This window comes from Sapajus apella, unplaced genomic scaffold, assembly GCF_009761245.1.
Source record: "Sapajus apella isolate SASKATOON/1434 unplaced genomic scaffold, GSC_monkey_1.0 scaffold63, whole genome shotgun sequence".
Taxonomy (NCBI): Eukaryota; Metazoa; Chordata; class Mammalia; order Primates; family Cebidae; genus Sapajus; species Sapajus apella.
The window spans coordinates 12,600,484-12,621,728 of record NW_022437003.1 but is presented as its reverse complement, the minus strand read 5'-3'; the positions used below and the strand labels follow the sequence as shown (position 1 = coordinate 12,621,728).

The 21,245-nt window shown below is 37.5% G+C and overlaps 1 protein-coding gene across 7 annotated transcripts in view; it reads left to right on the top strand.

Annotated features, from left to right (window-relative positions):
• HIVEP1 (HIVEP zinc finger 1) overlaps positions 1-21,245 on the top strand; it is a 148,045-nt gene that overhangs the window by 115,374 nt on the left and 11,426 nt on the right. For all 7 annotated transcript variants that reach the window (XM_032247705.1, XM_032247706.1, XM_032247707.1 and 4 more), the window contains 3 exons: positions 3,766-3,899; positions 4,744-4,919; positions 9,805-9,906. In XM_032247705.1, coding sequence (XP_032103596.1) covers positions 3,766-3,899; positions 4,744-4,919; positions 9,805-9,906 — 412 coding nt within the window. The remainder of the gene's footprint in view (positions 1-3,765; positions 3,900-4,743; positions 4,920-9,804; positions 9,907-21,245) is intronic.

Sequence of the window (21,245 nt, the reverse complement as noted above, 5' to 3'; positions counted from 1 at the left end):
TTGAGTGACAAATTGTGCTTTAAGTGTCTCATTTGAAAGACAGGGTGATATATTTACCTCAGGAGTTACATTGATAGGAGTTACCTGGAGTCTTTCAGTGATTCTACCTTGAAAGATTTTAGAAATAATCTGCCCTGAGCACTTTTTTTTTTCTCAGCTAACTATGTAAGTCTTTGCTTAGTAATACAGATGATCATGGTTTTACTTTGATGTTTTACTTATAGTAAGGTTTTGTTTTTTTTTGTTAAGTGAGAGGAAATTATAGTTATGCTTTGTTCCTGCTAATGCAGGGAAACAGGTGAAGATGATCAAAGATAGTTGCGTTTCATTTGAAATATAAGCAGAGAGCCACTTAGACTTGTTTTGTCCATACTAACTCCACTCCCCTGCCATGCCCTTTCCAACTTTCTTCCAATGTAGCTGTGAGAACCATTAGCACTAGAGAGAAGTTTCACAAAATAATTAATTTGTATACTTGATAAGTTGATTTGGTCAAGATTTATAAAGTAATTTAAGGTCATCAAACTATAATTTGGGGCAATTTATGGAATCAGTCTCATTAGAATTGTCAGCTTTATGAAATGTGAAGAAATCATTTACCGGATTAGAATAGTAGATAAGGATATCACGTGGACTGTGGATATTCAGAATTATAGATGAAGTATCTGGCCTCTACAGATTCATAAGCATGCAACACAGGTTTATAAACATTTACAGATCTGTCAATAAGAAAATTTTGCAATGTCAGTATTACCATAGAAGTATGAATGATTCTAAAGAAGGAAGTTTCTAACATTGCTAGTAGGTGGAAGAGATATGAATTCAGCAAAGGCACTCCAAAGGTGGTGATGCTTTAGCTGAGTGTTCAAATTTTTTAAAAAAATAGGAATTTTTCAGGCAAAGAAGAGTTTTTTTTTTTTTTTTTTTTTTGTGAGACAGAGTCTCACTCTGTCGCCCAGGCTGGAGTACAATGGCACAATCTCAGCTCACTGCAACTTCTACCTCTCCAGTTCAAGCAGTCCTCCTGTTTCAGCCTTTCCAAGTAGCTGGGATTACTGGTGCCCACCACCACTCCTGGCTAATTTTTTTGTGTTTTTGGTAGAGACAGTGTTTCGCCATGTTGGCCAGACTGGTCTCGAACTCCTGACCTCAGGTGATTCACCCACCTCAGTCTCCCAAAGTGCTGGAATTACAGGTGTGAGCCATTGCACCCGGCAAGAAAAAAAAAAAAATTATAATACACTAAATTACATGGAAGTGAGAACAAACATTTCATTTAAAGAACTCTAATTGGTTAGAAAGTGTTGTAAGTTAGAAACATAGGTAAAAACCAAAGCATATGTATGGTGGAGAACCAGTGATACTTTTCTCAGTGAAGGAAGGTGTGTCCAAACCACCTGTGGAGTTTATTAAGTTCTCAGGCTCTAAATCTACTAAATCTTGGAAGATAAGACCTAATCATTAGAATTTAAACAAAACTCCATGTGTGTTCCTAAGTGCTTGTGAGAAGTGGCTCTCCTGGAGTACCAAATGCCTTGGAAGAAATGTCTGGAAATGTTATCTAGATTTGGAGCTTAGGAGACAGCTCCCGGTGGAAGTGTAGAGATTCTTTAGGGCATGCATGTGAATAATGAGATTGCTCGGGATATAAAGAAGACAGGGCCCAGACTGGATCCTAGGGATCACTGCTATTGAAAAGGTTGAATGGATGAAGAAAGTCCACACTTCTGTGTGGAAACCGAAAGAGATTGTTCACAGAGGAAGGAGAAGTGCGAGCAAAAAGTGGCATCACACAAAACATGGAGGAAGATATTCAAGGAGAGTTGTTAGAGAGGTCAAATAAAGATGGAGGCAAATGGGCATGCCTGGACTGTGCAGATCCCTGGAGAGTTGAGTCTGTGAGGAAGTGGCTGTGGAGGATGGATCACCCGGCTGTTTTCCACAACCCAAATGTTAATGCATTTATGATTCACAATGGGAAAGACCAGATAGATGCTGTAAAGTAAAAGGATTTCTAGGCAAAGCACGGCATCTTCAGCATATAATACATAGAGTGCTCAAGCATGTAAGGACTAAGATTTTGGCATTTAGCTCATTGATAAGTTTGGCAATTAGAAGCCAGATTTAATAGTATGAAAGTGAGCAAAAGATAAAGGGGAATGTGATATTGGAAAGAAAATAAGAAACAGGATTTACCGTTAAACGGATACAGTCAAGGGAAAGTATGTGCATATATTCCAAATTATGTGGAAGTCGATCTGATTGTCAGGAAAAGAGGAGAGGTTGCATCAGTAGCTCTTCCCACTGCCTTTTTGAGGAAGGCGGGCCAGCAGCTTTTCTTTACTCCTGTCTGTGTAAGGATGGGCCTCCCAAGTTACTACTCTTAAGGCCACACAGACCCCTCTCCGTAATGAACAAGGCTCTCTTATCACTTAGTATTATTAAGTCATCTCAGCACCACAGCTGTCTACTTGACGGTGTAATTTCTTAAGAGGTTTGTATAAAAGAAATCCTTGATAGGAAAAGTTGTGCACTGCGTTGGATTCAGCCAGAGCATGAGAATATGAGCCTTTGCTCCACACTTGACCTGGGACGAGGAACTTTACCCCGAGCGTCTCCTTCCTCACTGGGATGTATAGTCCACCTGTGCTGCCTGCCTCACAGGGACCCGAGAGAATGGAATGGCATGATAAGTGAGATACTGTTAAAGGTCTGGTAGCATAAGATCTTGCATAAAGTCACAAGGTGGTATTATTATATTGTTTCCATAGGAAAATCACACATTGTTTGTCATTTTTATTTTGATTTTCATTACCTTTTTCCAGAGACTGAATTGTTATCAGGCCAAAACCTAACTTTTTGGCCAGACCTAGGTTTCACAGTTACCAGTATTCAGGAAACTTTTGACAAGTTTTAAAAAATTACTGTTTTAGCTGGGCATGATGGCTCATGCCTGTAATCCCAGCACTTTGGGTGGCTGAGGTGGGAGGATCACTTGAGGTCAGGAGTTAAAGACTAGCCTTTGCAACATAGCGAGACTCCCATTTCTATAAAAAAAAATTAAAAGTAGCCAGGTGTGGTGGCTCACGCCTGTGGTCCTAGCTACTCAGGAGGCTGAGGTGGGAGGACCTCTTGAGCCCAAGAGTTTGAGGCTGCAGTGAGCTATGATTGTGCTACTGCACTCCAGCCTGGACAATAGTGAGACCCCATCTCAAAAAAGATTTGTGATTTAAAATAATGGAGGAAGAAAAAGTAAAATATTGGGAAATGGGACTTCTGCTTTACCTTATAATGCACTGAAGCTGAAGGAGATACAGTGATGTTTCTAAGGAGTATGAGGCATTATTTTACCAAAAGGGGTAACTAGCTCTTTTTCTTCTCCAAAAGTAAACTCTTTAAGAAGCGTATTTAAATGGTAGTGTTATGAGTGGTTGGTTAAATGGAAGAAAAAGTATTTAATTTACTTAAAGTTCCTGTTAAACTTATGAAATACCGTGTATCTAGGAGTTGTAAAGCCTTTATTTGGGGGTGTTAGTGAGATGTGGTGGGATTTTTAAGTAACAGAAGATTTATCAGTTTGCTGTGATTGAGGCAGATTCATAAAGGAAGAGATAAAGCAAATGCCCTTTGAATCTATTACTACTTTGAAATGCATTTCATTGACCATATGCTCTGTACTCTGCCATGTTTTAATTTCCAGTGAAAGATTAGCATGTTTGTGTTTTCAGTTTTATTAAATTAGTTTCTCTCTTTTTTTCCTTTCAGAGAGCATTAGGTAATCAAAAATCCACAGTAGTTGAATTCAGCAATAAAGATGCCTCTGAAATTAACAGTGAGCAAGATAAAGAAAATTCCTTAATCAAAAGTGAACCAAGAAGAATTAAAATATTTGATGGAGGGCAAGTACAAATTTTACTTCTTAAATGTACATTTAAACTTACTTTTTAAATGTACATTTGATTTCATGTGAATAAAGGCTCAGTGCCAATTTAATATCAACGTTGCAAGGTTTCTCAGCTTATTAACAGAATCTCCATAGCAAAATATGTTAGCGTTATGTTAAATTTATTTTGATGGAGAAATGATGACTGTTTGGGAAATACTGTATGACCTTGAAAGCAGCTAAAAACTAAATTATTAGAGTGAATCTTGGGTTTCACGTTGATTTACAATAAGGAATGACCTAGAGAATCTGCTCTCAGATGAATTCATTGCCTATTTGATATCTTTGTGTATTTTGTTATGAACAAAAACATTGTAAAAGCCAATTATAGTGAAGCTCCAAAATATTTCAGTACTTAAAATTATTGTGACTGAATTTACCAATGAAGAAAAAATTTTAACCAATGATGTAGAAACAGGGAAGTATTTTAAAATTACACACAGTAGTGGAGTGCAGTGGTGCGCTCCTGTAGTCCCAGCTATTCAAGAGGCTGAGGCAGGAGGATCATATGAGCCTGGGAGTTTGAGGCTTAAGTGAGCTACGATCACACCACTGTGCCCCAGCCTGGGCAACGGAGCAAGTCTCTGTCTCTAAAACAAAATATAATATTGCATAAGTCTTTTTGATGAAAATTAGCTATATTAAATGTTGATGTAAAAAGATGGAATATTCTGTTACTTACACATGCATAAAATTGTTATTGGTTGAGTATGAAAGTTGTGCCTTGTTTTATTTTTGGGTTGAAAATCATCCATATTTTCTCAAAGACAATCTCCCTATTCATTTTTTCTTTAAATTAGATATAAGTCAAATGAAGAGTATGTGTATGTCCGAGGCAGGGGAAGAGGAAAATACATTTGTGAAGAATGTGGAATACGTTGTAAGAAACCTAGCATGTTAAAGAAACACATACGAACCCATACAGATGTCCGCCCCTACCACTGCACTTACTGTAACTTCTCCTTTAAGACTAAAGGTATGAGATGCATATTGCTTCAAGGTCCTTTTATATGCATTCAGGTGATAGAGCTAAAACCCAGCTATGCATTTTCTTTGACCAACGAAATAGTTGCTTAAATAGACTAGTGTAAATTACACCTTGTCAATGTTGTAGTCTTATTTCTTTATATTGTTTTAGACTCACTGGGAAAAAGTTTTTAATTGCACGGTTTTAGAATAAATATATGATAAATATAATATTTTTAAAAGAGCAACTGCCCTTTTTAAAAAATTTCACTCCTTACATTGCAGTTATACAACGTGATGATTAATACACATTTTCAAAAATATTTAATTTGGGGCTGAAGAAGAAAAAGGAATTTTCGTGATCACAAGTAAATTCGCTGGTGCTAACAGATTGGAGAAAGATTTAAAATAACTGCAGTAAACTTATAATAATTACACTTTTGTTTTATCTAATTTTAGGCATATGTAGCCAGCCATTTTTTTCGTGATACTTTTTTTTACACAAATACTGTTAAATTTTACCTTCAAAAATTTTCTAAAGTTCCTATTAATGTTTATGAAGAAATCTGAGAACTAATCATTAAAACTATATTTAGGACCCTTTCTGGTTTTTTAAATATGCTTTTATTTATAATCCTTACTCATAGTTAATTTTACCTTGAGTGAGTTTCTTGATACATGTAATAGAGACACTACTTTAAATGTCTGCTTTCTCCATTAGGCTTCTTATTTGTGAACAGTTTGTTACTTGAGATTTTAATTTCATATGCCATTCTCTAAAAACCAAGAATCTCTCTTTAACAAAGCAAGATAATTGTGAAAATATGTATGAGAGAACAATATTTGTCCCAAAAAATGTTAATTGATTTTTAAAAATAGAAGCAATTTTTATCCTTTGACTTAACATTTACTTTTTTCTTATTATGTTGGTTGTCTTTGCAGTTTTTGTTTTAAAGATTGATGAACTCCTTAGGAAAATTTATTATATTTTTTGGCTAGTATTTATGGGCATTTAAAGAGAGTTATAACTTATAACAACTACATGCTTCAAATTAGTTCTCTTTAAGTACCATTCATGTCTGAAACAAGAATGATGGAAAAACAAAATATTCTTCAGGGGGAAAAACAAAATATTCTTCAAAAATGAAATATTTTTGAATATTTCAAAAAAGCTTCAAGAAATGAGAGAGGTGGGAGGGATACTCATGATACAGTTCTTTGACTGTGATCTAGAACCTTCCTCGGTAGTTGGAGGGCGAGCTTAAGGATGATTTTCCTTCCTGGTCCTGAGGGAGGACTCTGATAGGGTAAAGTACTTTGGCCTTTTAACTGAATTTATTGCTTTTTCACTGGTTTTGCTCTGATGATTAGGAAACATCTATTAACTTCCTTTATGAGACAAGAAGCATATTTAAAAAGCTAATATTACTAATAAAAGATTATCATGTACAAAATGATGTTATCAAATCAAGAAGATCAAGATATAATAGGAAATGGGTATTTTTTCAATAGACTAAAAGGAATCAGTATTTTAAAAATTAGATTTATGTAATATGAGCAAGAAAGGAAAGAAGGACAACCTAGATGCATGGTAAACCAAATGAAACCACAGTGATTTCTTGGCAAGGAAAAATATAACGAGCCATAAGGTATTAATCTTAGTGAAATAACTCAGTGATTTGAGATAATGTTAACTAAATGGTGGACAGTCCATAACGACCCCTGCAGAGTGAGTATTGCCTGTTAGCACTTTTCATGTCTGACATATCTCTGATATGCTATGTATCTGAATTTGCATTAAATATTTTGTTTTGTAAGACGTCATGTGGAATTATATGATAAATATTTATTTGAAGGAGGCTATCCTTGCTAAGGAGACTGGTGAAGAAAATACTAGAAATTCAGTATTTCCCTATTCTTGGCATAACACTTCTCATTTTTTATGGTCAGTTTCCTTTTTGAAGTCTACCTGTTATAAATCTTCGTAAAACAGATTCCACAGCAGATTTTAAAGGTAGTTAAATAATAGTAGACCTTTAGTTCAGTTAGGCTGTAAATTTTCACCTTCTCTGCTTTACTTGATATCCTAGCCAGCAGGAATCCACTTAGTGTCTGGTTACTAGCAGAAGGAAATAGTGATGTGGTGTGGTGGCATGCTGTATAAATACGGTATGCAAAAACAGCAAAACACTATCAGAAGAATAATCTGTACAGCTAAAAATTGATACTTCTGATGATAATGCTTACAAATCCATAATTCATTATTTGCCCTCTGAGTTCATTTTCTGAGTACATTTTCAAAACAATTTTAATTGATTTGTTTTCATGGTTCTGCTTTAAAGGTCAGTCAGCAGAAAATATGTAGACAACTTGTATCTGCAAAATTGAGTCTCATTTATATCGCAGAAAGCTAGACTGTATGTAGCTATAAGAATCCAGAAACAAAACCTCTCATGCTTTCCAGAGGATTTAGAGAAATGTTTATTAAATCAGAAAATTTATTTATTAAATTAATACACAAGGTTTACAAAATTGATAGGAGATATCTGCATTTCAGTATAGGCATACTTTAAATATTTTATATATTGAAATGCAGATTTTTGTTTATTTTACATTATTTAGGAAGTTGATTAATAATAAGTAATAGCTGAAGTTATGAGAAAATATGCTTACTAAAAGCTTGTATATCCAAATTTGTCTAGTTACAATTATATATTAGCTTCTTAAAAAGTAAATAACCTGCAATAATCTCTATTTAAGAAGCAAAAACATTTCAAAAGAGGGCTGGGCGTGGTGGCTCACATCTGTAATCCTAGCACTTTAAGAGGCCAAGGTGAGTGGACTGCCTGAGCTCAGGAGTTTGAGACCAGCCTGGGCAACGTGGTGAAACCCTGTCTCTACTAAAATACAAAAATCAGCTGGACACAGTGGCAGGCGCCTGTAATCCCAGCTACTCAGGAGGCTGAGGCAGGAGAATTGTTTGAACCGGGGAGGTGGAGGTTGTAGTGAGCCAAGATCGTACCACTGCACTCCAGCCTGGGGGGACACAGAGCAAGACTCTTGTCTCCAAAAAAAAAAGAGAGAGAACTATTAGTGTACCTTATAATTTGGTTTGCAATATTGTTAGTATTAATATACGGAAAGCATTTTGACTTACAAGTGGAAATGTCAACCATAGTAAAATACCTAAATCATTTTTATAACTTCTTAATGTGAAGCTCTCGCATAAAAGTAAAGATCTGTATAATGAACACCATTGTGCTCATAATCTTTTAATAATAGCAAAGATTTTGCCATATTTGCTTCATATTTTTTTCAGTATATTTAGGGTAAATATCAGAGATAGCCAAGTGTTAATCCAGGTGTTATCTCTGGAATCACGGAAGTCAGGGTTTGATGGATCTTAGCCATGATCTGGTCTAGGCAGCCTCTTAAGGCTGACCTCCTGAAGTACTAAGCTCTGGGGTCCTGCTCAGACAGGAATGTGCTATGTAGTGCAAGAATCATCTTGTACAGGGATGACCAGTTGCACAGCCTTAGTCCATTCATCAAGAAATTGAATAAATATAGTTATTTTCCATGTGCTTCAGCCACTGCAAGCCTGACATTTGGACCAATGATTCAGACATTTTGAGCTCTTCTAAAGGCTTATTCTCAAATACTAGTTTGCCCCTGCCTACCAAATTCAATATTTAGAGTTGTTTTTGTTTCTCAAAAAAAGATGACTTGCCCCTCTTGGCAGTGTTTTTGTGTGTGACTTTATCCAGTGTAGATGCTTGTTATCTTCAGAAGAATCTGAGCTGGATTCAATGTTCACTTGAGGCAGGTGTGCCTGGTGGATCTCAGGTGGCATGGTCATACCTCAAGAGGTCGGTACAACAGCTGCCAGAGGAAACACTTTTACTGGTACTATTTTGAGACTTATACTTTATATGTGAAGTGAAATTAATACAGGAAATGCTTTTTCTTATTCCAGAAATAACAATGAAATTGTTTATGAAATGTTTATGAAATTACAATGACCCAAAATAGTTTTTCATAGATAGTCAAGCTTGAAACTTTAAAATGTGAATTCCAAGGTACCAGAAATAAGAAACTCAAAGCTACCAATGTGAGCAGATATTAACAAACAAACAAAAAAAAAATTAAAAGGCCTTAAAGGAAATCAACACCAGATATATGCCTACAGGTGTACCTGTCCTGAGATAGCCTCTGAGGCTCCTGAAATAAGCCTGGACCTCCTGTCCAGTGACTTTGGGCCATGTGGGAAAAACCCTATCTGCTTAAAAGCAAAACCCTCTATCTATACCATGCAAAAACAAACAAACAAACAAAAAACTCGTCCAGAATCAGTTTTCTGAAACCAGTGAAACTGTTAAAAGTCCCAGGCAGAAGCAATTGGAAAACTGCTGTATAAAGATGTTTCTGCAACCCAGGGTACTTAGGACTCCATGGAAAGCAATCTTTCTGAGGATAAACTTAACAATTAAACGTAAAAAGCATGCAAAGAAACAAAGTACTGTGACGAAGAGTCAGCAGACGTAACAAGTGGAGAATTCACACTCCTAGAACTACAGAGCACAGTGTAGTCTGAGCGGGACTTTATGTATAAAAAGTGTCCCAAGAAATAAATAAGGACTAGAGAATAGAAAACATAAATTAAAGGAGATGTTATCGAAGTAAAGGAGGTAATTTTAAAAAGAAATTATAAATAATAAATAACAAGGTATTATAGCATAGAGATACCACATTTTCTTTTGTCCGAATTTTAGTGATTGGAATTGTACGACCACAATCTGTACTTTTGCTTGAATAGGAATGAAATTTGCCAGTGTTTACAAATGCAATAGCAAAATGATACTACATAAGCTTAATAAACGTTCTTTTCCCTTAAGGAAATCTGACAAAACACATGAAGTCCAAGGCGCATAGCAAGAAATGTGTGGATTTAGGCATCTCAGTAGGTTTAATAGATGAACAGGATACAGAAGAATCGGGTAAGGCTTTATACCATATTTTTTCATAAATGCTATTTATAATGTACAGTTTTTTTTGCATTCATACCCTTTCCATTCCCACTGATACTGCCTAATTCCTGTTTTCATTACCTCTTATTTATACTATGCAGTAGGCTCCTAATTAGTGTTCCCATGTCTAGATTGTCCTCCTTCCTATCCATCTATCCCCAACAATGTTAATCTTTCTGAAGCATGTGTCTAATCATACCTCCCCTCTGCTCAGTTTCCCATCAGTTCCCATTTGTCTAGAAAATAAAATGTGAACACTTGACCTTGATCAAAATCTTTTGTAATCTGCTGCTTACCTACTTCTCTACCCTTCTCATTTCTCTCTTTCACCTACCCATATGCTTGAATTTCCTGCTGACTTGTCATTGATTGCTCTTCACCTTTACACCCCTCCCTTAAACCCCAGCCCTCACTCCCCACACAAACGTGGCTCCCAGTGCCCTGGTCAAAATCTTGCCTTCCTTCAAACCTAGCCAGGTCCACTGCTGTCATGAAGCCTTCTCTGATTTTCCTTTTCCACACCTCTTGCAGGAAACAATTTTTTTTCTCTGGACTCCTCTAGTATTTTAGAATTTCCTCCCTGAAAGCATTTAATCCCCCTCTCCCTTGTTCTGTGATTACTGACGCACTCACCTGAGCTCCCACAGCGATGATTCAGCACGAGCAGAGCCAGTGAGCACGGAACATGTGCTCACTCACAGCACTTAGCGCAGTGCCTTGCGCTGCGCACCTGCTCCATAATTGTGGACTAAAACATTTGTTTACTTCTCCTAAGTGTTTATTACTCCGAAAAAGTTAAATAGCTGTTTTTTTAAACAGTGTTAACAAATTTAATTATTTATCTCTCACGAATTTTGAGGAAGAATAAACCTGTTCATCTGTTCTAACTCATCAGAGAATAGAAATATCTTTTTGTAAAATTTGTTTTTAACCCAAGGATTTATCGACAAAAGAAAAAATACTTTGAAAAAGTATCCTACTGCTTTTTAAAATGCCCTAAATTAAACATTTACCTGCTTGCTACATTTTTCTTGACAGTATTAGTTTGGTCTAGAGAAAATTTCCAGAGAGAAAGTGATGAGGACATCATTGAATATATAGGTGAAAATTCAAATGCATTTAATCCCTATAACACATGAAATAAATCAGCCTGAATTTACTTCTAAATATACAAGAGATATGACTCACATCTTCAGTGGTACAGAGCAATTCCGTTGTAAAAAGCTAGGAAAAATGTGTAAGAGTTTCAGCAAGGATATTTATTACCCACCGTGTAGAAAAGGACAGGGTAATGGTATGATTATAGTACACTCATGTGTATCTTCTTCAAGAAGATGAATCTTAAAAAAATTAACTAATGTGTCTATAGAGTTCTCTAAATTGTTAAGGGAAGGTTGTACTTACGTCTTAAATTTGCATAGGAGAATTATAGTTTCTGTTAATGATCATGGATTGTTTGCATTTGCTGACTGACTGATTGACCTACGTATGTATTTATTCATTGTTGTATTTTTTCTAATTCCAAAAGCATTTGAAGTTGGTCTTAGATTATTACTCAAAGTTGATGTCCTAATTCCCTATTCAGATTAGAACTTCTGATAAACAATATAGTTTTGCCTTTTTCCTTTCAGTTTACTTTTTTAAAAACGACTGTATTTGTGGGTAATCGGCTCAAAATTTTTTTACAGTGTTTATGAAATAATGTTGAAGTAGAACATATAGGTGGAGTTTTGCCAAGTGCTGTGTCATGCTGTGCTAGAGACCTAACATTCTGTGTTGCTTCACCAGCAGAATTCATTCCTTTTGCTTTATTATGGGTTTGCACTGTAGGTATAAATACAGTAAACAATTGTTGTTTTAAACAAATGATCAGCTGTTTTATTGTGCTTTTCTGTGCTTTTAAAACATATTTGGAGATTTTTTAAAGCACAAAAAAGTACAAAGAATTTTATTGTGTGTACTCATGTGTTCACAGCAGGGTTGATTATAAATATTTTCTTATATTTGCTTCAAGTTCTTTTCGTAAATGCAATATATTTTTGAAAACCAGCTCAGCGAGGTATTGCAGCTGAGGGGCAGCTTCCCTTTCGCCTCTCCTTGCCATTCTCCTCTCCCTCTCAGAGCAACTCTCACTGCATTGGGGGTTTTCCTTTCAGCTCATTTAACACATGTGTATATATCTGTGAATAGTGCGTGATTTTATGTTTGTATTTTAAATTTGCGTAAACAGTACCACTTTATATGTAGATACCTAGATAATGGTGCTTTATAATTTTACATTGTTTTCCAGTAGAGACTTTCCATTTCCTCACCTCTTGATACCTAATACTGTTAGAATTTAAATTTTTGGCCAAGTTGATGGATTTGTTTGTTGTGTTTCTGATTTATTGATTACTATACTGAGATTGGGTCTCATTATTTTTTAAAACAAACTTTTACTCCATTAAACTAATGATAGCTGGAGATGTGATTTTGCTTAGCATTTCTGTGCTTGTCCTTGTTTGCAGGGGGCAGGCCAGGAGCCTGCAGCATGATGCTGTGTCTGGAGAGTGCACTGTTTCTAGCCTTCCCCTAGCCCAGAGTGGCACCAGCTGTTCTTTTTCAGTCTTCTGTGCTGGCTTTTCCTTGCCTCCCCAGCTTCTCACGTAGGCTCCAGGGCCGTGGTCTCTGATCTCTTCTCTTCCTGTCTGTGCTCACTTTTGTAGGTAGTCTCATCCGGTCTCCTGACTTCAGATACCATCTCTGTGCTAATGATGCCCCAGTTCATTCCAGATGTGGGTATCCTTCTGACTTAACCCGCACCAGTCTCTGCTGGGGTGTCTAATTAGTATCTCAGGTCTGATGTGTCCCAGACCCCTCCTTTACCACTTACCTCTTAAGAAGCACACATCCCCGTAGTTTTCTGTCATCCCTTCCAGCTGCTTGGCCAAAAATCTTGAGATCATCCTTGATGCCCATCTTTCTCACATGTTGCTTTTAATCTACCAGTAAAACCTTTTGGCTCTTCACTTCAAAATGTCTTCAGAATCCATCCACTTTTAATCACCTCCACCACCTGACCCCAGCCACATCCTCTCTACTAAATTGTTCTGGAATAGCTCCTGATTGGTCTCTGTGGTTCTACCCTGTTCCTTTACAGACTGTCTTCAACATAGCAGCCAAAGTGGTCTTATAACAATTGTGTCATTCCTTTGCTTAAAAGCCCCAGTGGTTTCCTGGCTCATTCAGAGCATTGCTCGGCCACCCACCAGAAGCTCTGTCTTCCTCCTTACCATCTCCCTGAGGCTTGGCTCCCCATCCTTCCTCCCTCACGTGCTCAGCTGCAGCCACACCCGTCCCCTGCCTCTCTCTTGAACACCCCCAGCAGGCGCCTGTCTCAAGGACTTTGCGCTCCCAGGCATTCTTAACAGGAAACTCTGTTAAGAATGGCCTCGACCAGATGCTGTGAGACTTACGCCCCCCTACCTTCAGCTCTCTAGCAGATGTCCCTTATCAGCGGGGCCTTCCTGAATATAAATACATATAAATGTAAATATATATAAAAACAAAAGGCATCTCACTGTCTTACTGCCATAATCACTTATGCCCTCTCTCCTGTTTTCTTTTTCCTCATAGCACTTACCACCACCAGACACGTGTGTGCGTATTTATTATCTATTTCTTCCAATTAGAAAATAAGTTACATAAGGACAAGGGTGATGTTTTGCTCCCTGCTGTATCTCCAGCTCCTTGGGATTATGCCTGGCAAATAGTAGGCAGTAAACAGTTGTTGACTGAATGACTAGAAAAAAATTCTTTATAATCTTATAGGAAATAATTCAATATTATTAAGTTTAGAATTAGATATAGTCGTTTTCCATTAAATTCCTTCACTAAAATCGAATGATAGCTATGCTACTTGATACCTTTACTTGTAAATAGTGCTTATATTATGTGGCCACGGTCAATCAGTATAGGAATTGTTAAAGTGATGATGGCATTTGTTTGTTAATTTGTTATTTACTGGTTGTTGTATCAGATGACTAGAACTCCCCTGAGTTATCTGAAGATAATTCAAGTTTTCTGAGTATTCCATGTTCTCATCCTCAGTAATGATCTTTCCAGATTGATAAAGAGCTGTTCTGTTTCTTCATAGTTCCTTTTGGTTGATTTTTTTAAAATGTATCACTTCGGCACCTATTCAATGTGTGCACAGTTACTACCCTCCAGGAGCTCCTGGCCAATGGCTATGATGTAGCATGGGCCCAAATTTGGCAAGGTTCACTTCCCAAGGCTGTGATGGGAAAGACCAGTGATGGCCAAGTTTGATTCCAAAAGAAAGGGAAGGAATTTATTTATCCCCACGCTGCTTCATTTGGAAGACTGTTGGTGAGGTGGGAAAGGAAGGGCAAGCATTCTAGACCAGGGAGTTGCTTGGGCAAAGACACACAGGTTGGGGAAGAGGAATAGGGTCTAAGAGTGTGAATGGGACATAAAAATAGAGAGTTCCACAGGGCCCAAGACTGGGAAGCGGGCTGGGGACAGGTAATAGATGCTATGCAGGGGAGTTTCAGCATGAGAATGGCCATTTCGGGTTTAAACTCTACTCACTGGGTCTAGATACAATCAGCACCCCTCTCATGCCAGTTTATACCCATTTCTTTATGTTTCTAACACTTGAAAACTGTTATTTTTCTAAATAGTCAATGACACGTACAATGTTTCTTTGATTCCAAAAGTCTGAACTAAAATTGTTTAAACCCATTGTCTCTTTAGGACCACATATATCCGACTTTTATTCTGGACTATGTTCTCAAATGTTCTTGAGACAAGATGAAAGATAACAGGGCTTTTAATCTGTGACCCTTGAATTTTCCTTATTGAGGTTTATTGTTTGTTCGTTTTTTGCTGTTGCTACTGTTTTATTTTGTAGTGGGAATTTAGACAGTAATGACAAAAAGAAGCGTGTTTCATTAAGTGGATGATCCCAGTCAGCAACAACAATATTAAATATTTCCACAGACAGAAGCCTTTTTTCTGGATGGATGAGTGGTTTACAAAAGAAGTACCTTAAGACTTCAGCCTCTCTCATTCTCCAGCAGATGGAGTTTAACAGTTTAGACAGGAAGTCTGAAATAATGTTCCCTTGTGGTATCCTGTTTTGTATGTCTGTGTGTAAATGTATAATGACTGATTTGGAAATATTGCTGTCTGTGTATTAAACTAGGAAGCATTATTTCCCCTGGAATGAGTTTCTGCTCTGGGCCTGGACCGCTGTGGTATAGAACTTTCGCCACAGAATAGACTCTTGTGAAAGATAAGACCTCGACTTGTCCTGCTTTAACGTTTCTGTATATGTTTTAAAACCTTGCCCCAATCAACTCTGTAAAGATGTTACAAAGAAAACGATGTGTTAGAAAGTGCTTCATTCTGCTAACAGTTTTATTTTCCAAGGACATATGCAGATGATTCCTATATTAGACATATAGGAGGAGTGGAAGAAATGGCTGACTTAAAACATGATGAAGGAGAATAAATGTTTCTGGAACTACAGTTTTAAGTTTTGAAGTGGACAGCCCAGCAGAACAAAGCTAGGGAGGCCCAGAGGCTGGTCTCTGTCGAGTGAGTTCACATGCCTGGTTCTCCCCTGCACCCTCTTCACACCCCAACGCATCTCTACCTCCCCCATCATAGAGAACACCTGCCCCTCTTAGGGATCAGGCTCCTGGCAGCAGCTCCTTTTGAGAAGTTAGCCACTCTGTAGGAGCCTCTGCCATTCTTGAGAGTCTGGCCTGACAGTGTATTCTCCATTGTCTTACCCCAGTAAATGAAGATAAGTGAGAACATCGCATCGTGTGATGTGGGATATTTTAACACATAAACATGCTCTTTTCCTTTTAATGGTGAACAACCTTTGGTGGGATCATGGGGTCTTGATGTCATCTCTCGTCTTCTTAATCTAACATAATTCGAATACTAATCCTGCTATACAGATGTACTGCTAGAAACCACACTGGGATTTCATTTGCTGTATGTCAACAGTCGAAATTCAGGAAAATGCTCTAGTTTTGTCAGCAGTAAGGTGCCACAGCAGTTATCAAAGTCAGCCTCTTACTTTTATTCCAAACAGTGATTTTAGTGGCTTTTCAGACACCTGCCATTATGCCTTCACACCTACAGTTATCGAGGGCTCTCTGGTCTAGCTGTATGAGAACTGAAAATCCAGAATAGTCCTGGAAACTCTTTTATTCCCTAGATTCTCCCAAACACAGTTGAAGTTTGTTGTTTCATCATGCTAACAGATTATAGATGACTATTAGATAATACAGTGCTGAAAGAAAAATGGCCCACATCAGGAGCCACATGCCTTTTCCGAAACCAGTACGATGAAACGTCAAATCTTGGTCAATACGAAAACTGTCTTCTCTGTTTTGTTAGCTACCTCCTATTTCCTAACAACAGGGTGGGAGTGACATCAGTAGTGGAGTCCTGCAACATGTGAAAAAGGAATATTAGACTCGGCCTGCTTTTCTGAAAGTGACATATGAGTCTTGATGATCTGGGTAAGCCTTTTTTTAAAAAGGACAAAATTTGGGAGACTCGATTATAAATCTTAAAAGTCTCAACACCTGCCAGTGTTTGCAGAACAGCACCTAGAAACCCAAGGATTGTGTTTTTAGATTTATAGGACATCTTTGGGGGCTTAGTCATTTAATTGATCTTTTCTGTAGCATAAAGATAATCATCACCAGGAAATGTCTCTGAGCTTTCATTCATTAAACAAAATGTACTAAACACTTGCAGGCAGTCAGGCAGTGTTACTACAAAGCACCCCAGTATAGTATTTATTTTTTTAAACATCATCACCACTTTGTAATACTTCGGTCAGCTCAGAGCGTTCTGGAAAAGACACAGGCCTTATGCCATGTTTATGATGAGTTACTCTCTTACGTGTGCATTGTTTGGTTTTTCACTAAAGGTTTTCTCCAGATTTATTTCTAATTAATATCTGTGTTTTCCAGGCATTATCTTCAATCTTTTCTCTTTTAGGGATCCTAGACCTGTTCTCTACTCTGCCAACCATGCCATACTCAGATTATCATTCACCATCATATTGTGGCTGGTCCCTGGTTGATAAAGAGTGTTCATTAAAGGGTGATGTGAAAAGGATGTGATGAAAGGCCACAGACCCCTTCTGAATTCTTTACCACCCTTAGCAACAGCAGGCTGTGTGGCTGGGCTACCTGTCTTATCTTTTAGCGGATGGAATTCTTGTTCTGATTCTCAATGGAATAAATTAGGGGGTGTTGGGACACATTTATTTTTAATTAAGCAAGAGGAATTATAAATTTTTATAAGCCAGCCATTAAAATGTGGACATTTGGCATTTAAAAGAAGTTTCTATTTAGTTTAAAACTAGCAACTTAAGCTGCAGTGATAAGAAATGCCCATGGGAAGCCTAATCCCTCAGCCCCGCTGCACATTTTCTTGTTTTCTTGCCATAAAACATGATATAGCCTCAGGAATTTTGTTCTTGTGTTCTTGGGGTATTAGTGACTACATTTTAGTTTTCACCTTTTGTGTCAAAAATCATGCCGCCAGCAATTTGCTTTTCATCCTTTGATCCAAAGAATGTTTTCGTCAACAAATGCTGGACTTCAATGCAAGGAATGTTAATGTGTACCCTCAGCTGCCAGCTAGGAGAACCGTTTAACATGACGAAGTGCAGTGAGAAACATTTTTGTTGGACTTTAATTACTTACAGTAAAGATGATATTTCATCACAAGGTTTTAAAACCTGTATCACATTTACTCTTAAAAATAATTTAAGTGAATTTTTAAAAATTACTAGCAAAGCTTTTTTTTTTCCAGATGAAACCTGTAGAATATATTATCATCGGGATTTTTATAGAACACATTATTACTCTTTTTAAGAAACACTTACATGTGTAGCATATGAAACCGTAATAGGCCTTAGGATTGATACTTAAAGCAGTGCTAATACTATTTTGAACGACACACACATGACAGTCTTTTGGTTTACTTCCTAAAGTTAACAAACATGAAACTCTGGCCCATTATGTTCTGAGTGATGTTTTCATCTTCAAAATATATATATTATTGTATTCACATGCTTTAAAATTATTTTCCCTAGGTTACCATTGTTAATCGGGCTTTCAGAGTAATATTTCTAAACATATGTGAAAAACAGAAGCAGGCAAACTTCCAGCAACAAAAGAAGGCTGCTGCTGAGTGTGGGTGGGCTGGGGATTGGTGCCCTCGGGAGCCCCTTCTCTCAGGGAGCTCCTCCTGCCGCTTTCGCGACTCTGGCTCTTCCAGCAGGTGTCACTGTCTGGCAGCAGTGGCAGGCAGGTTGCGGTTCACCTGACTGATCTTCAGACGGTAGCTTTTAAAATCTATCTTGAGGGAAGTTGTTTGGTATAACAACAGCTCAGAATTTTATCAAAGCCTTTGGCCAAAATGTTGCTACATTATATGCCAGCTTTTTCCCTCATGAATTGAAATTCACAGAAAATGAAGGAATTAGTCTTGTGCTGCTGTAAAATTTTATTGAGTATTGGAAACATTTGTTTATAACGAGAGGGGAATGTGTCTGGGAGGACATATTTAAATGGAACTTTTAGGACCATTTATTTATGAATTTGCTAAGTAAATATAGTTTCCTTAGGTCTGTTTTGGAGATATGTGATGGCTGCAAAGGGGTAAGCCACAGTGCTTACCCTCTTGAAGTTTGAGTCTGTATTTTACACACCAAGAAAGTAACAATTGTAATAGAAAGGGAGAAAGCCAGTGTCTGCTATTGGCGTAATGACAGGGCTCCTAAGTTTGTAGAAACCTTTTAGAACCCTGGCTTTGATGCATTCTAATCAGATATAGTACAAGCTTCTTAGCTTGCTTGTGGAAGATGGGTGTAATATCGACTCTGCCATGGGGTGGTGGTTAGGTTTAAACGTGGAAGGTAATGTGGCACAGATGTTGGCAAACTTTTTATGTCAAGGGCTGGATAGAAATATTTTAGGCTTTGCAAGCCATGTGTTCTCTGTCATGACTACTGAACTTTGTGACTGCAGCACAAAGGCAGCCATAGACAATGTGGAAAGAAATGCGCCTGGCTGTGTTCCAGTTAAACTTTATTCACAAGAACCGGTGGAGAGCCACATGCAGCTAGCTGGTGACCATAGTTTGCCAGTCCCTGATATACAGTTACTCAGCATACTATCGTAGTCATTACATTAAGTAACATGCAGTAGCAAAGTGAGCAGTGTCACGGAGTCAAATATGACAAGTTTTCTGAGTCCAGAACAAGTCCTTGTTCTTTCTTCACTAGCTTGTTGATCCCAGGCAAGGCACTTTTCCTTTCTGGGTCCTGCATCAGTATGACTTCTGATTCAGCAGCAGTGTCTTCTTTGGGGGGCCGGAGCAATGTTAAGGGGGACAGGGAATTACATAAAAGACTTTTATTCGTATGAACCCAAACAGAGAGAAGAGTTGTCTGGGCTTTGTTTTGGTGCCATGTATATTTAAAAGGATACCATTGACTTCTGTTCATTTAAGCTACCCATTTTATCTTTTCTCTATTACCCCAGAATATCAATCCTGCTTAACAAATATGTAATGATTCAAAATTCATTTGTAGGTTTTTAAACGTTGACAGTGGTCTCCTCTAGCAGAGATTTCAGATACTATGTATTCAGAGACAGAAACAACATTCTGTGCTTATCTCAGTGAAGGAAATCAGGAAAGGAATCTCAGCCCTTCCTACATCCTCTGCAAGCTATGGGTGTGTGACTTGTCCAGGAGGGGAGAAAGGTCCAGAGAAGCCACCCTGTGTGTCTTCCTACCCATACTACAAATCCTGACCTGAAATTTGATATAATCAAGGCAAAAACAGATTAAAGTGGAGCCAGTTTCACACTCCCCATTAAAAATATATGGTGTTAATTTTAAATTATTAATATCATGTGCATATACTAAAGAAGAAATCAGCATGTTTCTTGAAAAAAATATATAAATAAAAATTTAAAATACTTATAACTGATTCTTAAACTTTGATACAATGTAGTGTATTTGAAATTTAAAAGTTCCATTATTTACATTCTCTTTGGGGACTGCATTTTATATATTCTGTTATTTGTAATCAAATAATTATATGATGCTTTAAATGTCTATACCTACAAACATTGAATTCATGCATATTTATAAGCCAGCTTATTGACTGTAATTCATTGTTGACCTTTCTGATTATTCTGCGGTTAGATTTTTAAAATATGATTGAGTGTGGAATGTCTAGACATAGACTAACATGGGTTTGAACCTCAGCTCTGACATTTATGATTTGTGGGCTCAACACTTTAAAAGTAATTAACCACATTTTTCATCTTTTAAATCATTCAGTGAGAAAAAGTCAGCTCCTTAATTAGTCCTCGTTTTAATTGTGATCAAATAGTATTGGCTTGTACAGAGTGGTGCTAACTTAGGATCCAGGCTATGGATGGCTGCTCCTGAAATAGAGCCATTGAGTCATCATGTGTACAATAGAATAAGAAATGCAAAAAAACCACATATATATAGACACAAGATAGGAGCCCTTTCAGGTAGTAAGAATTTAAAATGTGTATCTAGGTTAGAGTGAATTTAGGTGAATTTTTCTGTGCGTCCAAATTAACCAATAGAAGTGTTGAAATTGATTTCAGGAATTGATAATGCCCTATTAAACAACAAGAAGGCAGAAGGTACTTGTGAGAAGTCTTGATTTGACTATGAGGCTAATGGGGGTATTTGTTGTGCAAGCTTACCTGAGAGAATACCGGTATCAGTAGAGTAAAAGACCCTAGAGCATTGGCAGATATTTTTTAAAATTCTGTTTTATAAAGGATAATTTTAGTCTCACAGAAAAGTTGCAAAACTAGCATAGAGAGTCGCCTGTCCATTCTTTGCCTCCCCTCGCCTGTGTCCACCTCTTACATAACCACAGTGTGTTTGTCGACACTAAGAAATTAACCTTGGTTCAGTATTACTAACTGAACTCATGCAGATTTCACCAGTTTTCCAACTACATCCATTTTCTGTCCCAGTTCCACATCAAGAGTATTGAGGCCTGGCACAGTGGCTCACACCTGTTATCCCAGCACTTTGGGAGGCCAACATGGGTAGATCACAAGGTCAGGAATTCAAGACCAGCCTGGCCAATATGGTGAAACGCCGACTCTACTAGAAATACAAAACTTAGCTGGGCATGGTGATGAGCGCCTGTAGTCCCAGCTGTTTAGGAGACTAAGGCAGGAGAGTCACTTGAACCTAGGATCACG